The sequence below is a fragment of the Orycteropus afer genome, unplaced genomic scaffold (assembly GCF_000298275.1).
Source record: "Orycteropus afer afer isolate SDZICR_OR568_19922 unplaced genomic scaffold, OryAfe1.0 scaffold00021, whole genome shotgun sequence".
NCBI lineage: Eukaryota > Metazoa > Chordata > Mammalia > Tubulidentata > Orycteropodidae > Orycteropus > Orycteropus afer.
Window position 1 is genome coordinate 19616453 of NW_006921608.1, and position 6316 is coordinate 19622768.

The window sequence follows — 6316 nt, forward strand, 5'->3', positions numbered from 1 at the left end:
TTTGACATTTTATGAAAGAACAGTACTACTTGATCTTCTATTTCCCTCAAAACTCTGGATCCAGTTAACAGCAAGAGAGGAAAAGCAGCAGCAACTGTTCAAATGTCTATACTGTGATCTGCAAAGGACACTGTGTAGGTAGAAGAAAACTGCACTTGACTTCATGTAGTATGAGTCTTTGAAATAAAGGCTCTGTTATTTTTCAAGACTGGAAGGATATCACAGTGTTGATTTTATATACAAAGTAGGACCGGTTCCAGTATACTCTAGTGAAATAATTCACATATGGAGAATAGTTAATTTTGACCTCATGACAAAATCGCCCATATTTGGAGTAGGTCAACTTGTCACCTTCTTCACAAACCACCTATCAAAAGATATGAAACATAATATTAAAAACCTTATTAAGCCTGTAAGAGAAATGCAATCAATCTATAAGTTGACTATATTAATATGAAAAAATACATTATTGTTAAACATGGATCACAGAACATCTTACATAGGTTAGTAAATAGAAGCTTCTTCCTAAGAGTCCCCACGTCCATTAAACTCTTGAGCTTCCCTTTACGACTGAGGAATCAATGTAACATGTTTCCAATTTTTAAAAGATTTAATACTAAAATTTAGAAGGCAAAGTCCCCAGAGTTCATTATCAATCCTCTGAAGACCCTTGTCATGGAGCTTACCAAGGCAGAGAAAAAGACTTATTATATTCCTACTGCATATTGAAATTCTTCTTCTTGTGCATAATTGATTCACAATTATCTAGGAAGTAAGTAAGTTTTTGTGACTTCACCAACGCAAACCTTTACATTCTCACCCAATGATGTCACTTAGGATAGCTTAGACAGTGTGAAGAGCTTTTTACAACAAAACACTGAATATTATTTTAGTGTTAGGAAAGACTAAGAAATACAACTTTAAGAGTAAAATGTGGATTATCTTAAATCTATGGCTAGGATTACATAACAAAAGTAATTTAATATTCAAAATGGTGAAGAAAGGTGGGCAGTCCTGAGCCAAGAACAGAATAGAAAAGCTCCAGATATCAGACACCAATACAACAGTAATTATTGAATATCCAATGTTTAATAAAATTTCCTTTTGTCACCTATATACCAAAGATCACAGCCATTTAGTATCAACAGAGGAAATTCAAAATACAAGTAGCATGAAATGGAAAACGTTTATATTGCAAGGTCAAGGGATCATGGAGAAAGAAAGATTAAAAATCACTAAAATGAAAGAACTTTTCCTAAGGCTTCCCACCCCTGACTTTGCTGGGTGTCAAGGCATTCACTCCAGGAAGCCCTAATTATCAGACATAAACTCTCCTCCCTTATCAGTCTTCTTACTTGCCAGGTATATAGTATATATACTGCAGGCAGAGAAGAGAGAAAGTAGCTAAAATAAAAGCAGAAATTAAGATCGAGCTAAATCCTAACAACTAAAGTAGCTCTGAATACACTAACTTTTGTGGACAATAGGGGCTCAATGTACAAGGTACCATAATTTAGTAAGCAATTTTTCTAGAAAGATAAAAGAAATTTATCAATAAGAATATAACAAAATACACCAAGCTACTCTCTAGATTATAGTAAATAAAAATAAAATTATAATTTAAATCAAATATGCCATCTTTTATTTATAAATGTGGATATGCGGATTGTTTTTTGCAAACCCAACTTTTCTTTGTATGTTAAAAAACAAACTTTAGTAAGTTTACCCCAGGATTTTAGAACTTTGAATTTTATCCTTAAGTTCAAAAATAAAGTCTTAAGATTACCAGTTTTAAGTAATTTTTCTCAAAAGAAAAAAAAAAAAGGTTTAACTTTGCAAATGATTACTTACATGCCCATTAGCAATGTCTAACAAATCTTTAACTCTACAGCCTCTCATGGTTCCCACCTCATTGCAAATAGCATCTTCTATAATTAGGTAATTAGCTTTGTAGGATGTCAGTATTTTATAAATATCTTCAGCAGATCGTTTTGAATAGATTTGATAGATCTGAAAGGATATAATAAAAACAGTGATTTTAAAAGAGATTTTAAAACTTCTATTCATCAAAGCTATACACTGAGCATCTGTTATGTTCTTAGTGCTAGGTACGATCTGTGGAAAATAAAGATATTCATTGACCAAGACTTGATTACTGCTTTTACATAGTATATACTCATGCTTCATAGTGGTGTCAAGACTAAATATAAAACAGCAAATACAATGTAGTATGCAATTAAATTCTAAATTTTATGGTATAAGTCATATAAAAATATGCAAAGTATATAGACTAGAAGGGAGCATGTTGTTCTTGCTTGGTGCCGAGTTGATTTCCACGCATAGTGATTCCATGTGACAGAGGAAAACTGTCTCAAAGGGTTTTCTAGGCTGTAATCATTACAGGGGGGAGCTCTGGTGGTATAGTGCCTAAAGCATTTGACTGCTAACCAGAAGGCTGGCGGTTCAAACTCACCAGCCACTCTTCAGAAGGTAGGTTGGGCATTCTACTTCCATAGTGATACTACCTCGGAAACCCAAGGAGGGGTCACTATGAGTCAGATCCAACTGGATGGCAATGAGAGTTGAGATATGCTCTTTAGAATGATCATGAGAGAAAAGAAGGGCGGTATTTGCACAGGGAGATAGCTTAGGCGGCAGAAATGCATAGGAAAGAAGAATAGAGGGAAGAGGTGACTACAGGGAGGAAGTGGTAGGAGAGCTGTTAAATTCTGGGGATTGTAGTCAATGTCATGAAACAAAATGTGTATGGATGCTGTATGGGAAATGAATTTGTTCAAAATCAAAATAAAGTTTTTTAAGCTTATTTAAAAATTTTAGATTACTATTTTGTGTTCACAAATGACACAGTAAAAGATTGTACCAAGATAAGGTCTGGCTTTTAAGATACAGTAGTTTAATAGTGTAATGAGATTTAGAGCTATGAGTTAAGAATATTGAAAACTAGTTCTAATCACTCTGTAAAGCACTGGAAAAATGATTTAAGTTTCACAAGACCTCAATGTTTTAATCTTCATAACAGAAATAGGATGAATGATATTTGTTGCTGCTATTAAAATTTAAGTCAGAGAAATTAAATTCACAATAGTTTATCTCCAGGCAGCCCATTATTATTAACTAATACAAATATTTGAAAGTATTTTTGTATTCTTTTATTCCTAACAATTAGAAAAGATTTGTTCAAAATTGTATGACACAAAAATAAAAACACAGGAGTAGGATATATAAAAAGAGAAGGTCCTAAATGTATCCATGCATCATATATTCATTTATTTATTTTCACTGATGAGAATAAAGGATAGAAGTGGGAAATTAAGTTATATATTTAAGTTAGGATCACATCACTAATAAATGTGAATGGCAAAAAAAAATTTGAGTAAAATGAAATTTGTTCAATAAATAAAACTAAAACAAATACAAAACATAAATAATGATTTACTAAGAAGAAAAAATGTGAGTTTTTGTTCTGGTTATCCGGTACCGCTCTATCAAGATATACCACCAACAGGATGGCTTGAAGAAACAGGAGTTTATTCTCTTACAGTTTGGAGGCTTTAAGTCCAAGTTCAAAGTGCCAGGCTCTAGGAGCTGGGTCAAAGCCCCTCGACCTTGGGCTTCAGCCCTACCCCCTGCTCCAGGCCCACTGAAGCTAGAGGCTTTTCTTCACTCAGACAGCTGCTGGCTGCTAAGACTGATAAGCCCAAGGTTGACAAGTAAAAAGGCACAGTCCCAATGTTACCAAACCACATGGCAGGCCATTAGCTCAAGTCTACTGGAAGTCCCAAGGTCGGCAGAGCATGGCAGGCTGCTGAACAACGACATGGCTACATGCAGGGTTCAAGTGTGCCATAAGCTAGTGTTCTAATTACCTAGTACCACTCTGACAAGAATATATCACAAATGGGATGGCTTGAGCCAAGAGTTTATTCCCTTACAGTTCAGGAGGCTAGAAGTCCAAGTTCAAAGTGCCAGGCTCTAGGGGCTGGGTGAAAGCCCCTCGACCTTGGGCTGCAGCTCTGCCTCTTGCTCCCAGCCCACTGAAACTAGAGGCATCTTTTCAATCAGGTAGCTACTGGCTGCTGAGGCTAACAAGCCCAAGGTTCACAAATAAAACGGCACAGTCCTGACGTTACCAAACCACACAGCAGGCCATTAATTCAAGTCCATTGTAAGTCGCATGGCAGGCTGCTGAACACCATGGCTACATGCAGGGTTCAAGCATGCCATAAGCTGGAGACCATTACCAAAGCTGTTTCTTATATATGGGAAACAGATCACATTCCTACAGCAGCTACTCAGCTGCTTGTGGTAGGTCCCACCATGGTGCTGACTGCCAGTTGCATCATGGGGAATAACTACCACCAGCTGCCCAGGCACTCAACCAGCCCCAGCCAAGTTGACACACAAACTTAACCATCACAGCTAGAGACCATTCCCAAAGCTGCTTCTTATATACAGGAAGCAGACCACATTCCTAAGGCAGCTACTCAGCTGCTCATACTAGATTCCACCACGGAACTGATTACCAGTCTCATCATGGGGAATACTACATCCAGCTGCCCAGACACTCAACCAGGCCCAGCCAAGTTGACACACAAACTTAACTACCACAATTTCCAAACTAGTTTTTAATTAAAATAGTTTTGACAGTTCATAACTTTATATATTTGTACATTAGCCAGAGAGATGACAAAAATAATTACTTCTTGCACAAACATAAAGAGCTCTGATGGTGTAACAATTAAGGCACTTGGCTGTTCACCAAAATATCAGTGGTTGCAACCTATCAGTTACTCCATGGAAGAAAGATGAGGCAGTTCCGTAAAAATTCACAGCCTAGGAAACCCAATGGAGGTTGCTATGAGTTGGAAATAACTAGACAGCAGTGAGTTTAGTAGTTTTTTTTGAGTTTGTATAAATATAAATCCAAATCGCCTTTTATGTAATATTTTCCTTTTATCCTTTTTTAAAACAGCTTTATCAAGATATAATCCATTTGCTATACAATTCACCTACTACAACTCAATGGCTTTTAGTATACTCACAGAGTAGTACATCTATCACCACAATTTTACATCACTTTCATTATCCCCAAAAGAAACTCTGTACCCACAGTCACCCATCAACCCCACTCCATGCCCTCTAGCTTTAGGAAAATATTAATTTTTGTCTTTATAAATTCGGGTATTCCAGACATTCCATATAAATGGAATAATAAAATATGTAGTCCCTGGTGACTGGCTTCTTTCAGTTAGTATGTTTTCAAGGTTTAGTCATGTTGTGTCTCTAGTACTTCATTTCTTTTTCATTGTCAAATAACATAGGTATACCACATTTTATGTATCCATTATCAGTTGATGCACATTTGCTTTGTTTTCACTTTTTGGCTATTATGAATAATGCTACTATGAACATTCTTGGACAAGGTTTCTTTTGTGGACATATATACCTAGGATTAGGACTACTGGATCATACTGTAATTGTGTGCATGTTTACTTTTTAAGGAACTGTCAGACTGGATTCCAAATTGATTACACCACTCTATTCTCACCAGTAGTATATGAGGGTTCTAATTTCTCCACATCCTCCCCAACACATTACTTGTTTTATTATAGTCACTGTTGTTGTTGTTACGTGCCGTGGAGTCGGACCTGACTCATAGCGACCCCTCCTTGGGTTTCCAAGGCTGTATCACCACTGAAGTAGATTGCCCCATCTTCCTTCCGAGGAGTGGCTGGTGGGCTTGAACTGCCAGCCTTCTGGTTAGCAGTTAAGTGCCTCCAGCACTACGCTACCAGAGCTCCCATAGTCATTGTAGTGGGTATGAAACGATATCTTTTATTGGATTTGATTTGCATTTTCCTGCTGACTAATGATGTTGAGCAATTTTCCACATGCTTATGGGCCATTAGCATATCTTTGGAGAAATGTCTATTCAGATACTTTGTTCAGTTTTTAAAATTGGGTTATCTGTCCTTTTTTTTCCTTTATGATTTTACTGAGTTAGAATAATTCCTTCAGTCCTTTTAATTACTGTGTCATAGGATTTTATAATGTGGAAATTATAGAACAGTATCATTAATATCGCACACAAGTAAGATCTTACTGAAGATAATTCAAAACGTTTGCAGCACTATATTGACAGAGAACTTCCAGAGGTTCAAGCCGGATTCAGAAGAGGACGTGGAACAAGGGATATCACAGCTGCTGTCAGATGGATCTTGGCTCAAGGCAAAGAATACCAGAAAGATGTTTACTTGTGTTTTATTGACTATGCAAAGGCATTTGATTGTGTGGA

The 6316-nt window shown here is 36.6% G+C and overlaps 1 protein-coding gene across 1 annotated transcript in view; it reads right to left on the bottom strand.

Annotated features, from left to right (window-relative positions):
* Positions 1–202: 202 nt before the first annotated feature.
* Positions 203–6316, bottom strand: part of DPY19L4 (dpy-19 like 4) — an 83156-nt gene continuing 77042 nt past the window's right edge. The window contains exons 18-19 of the mRNA XM_007934862.2: positions 1852–2010; positions 203–367 (exon numbers count right to left, since the gene is read on the bottom strand). Coding sequence (XP_007933053.1) covers positions 203–367; positions 1852–2010 — 324 coding nt within the window. The remainder of the gene's footprint in view (positions 368–1851; positions 2011–6316) is intronic.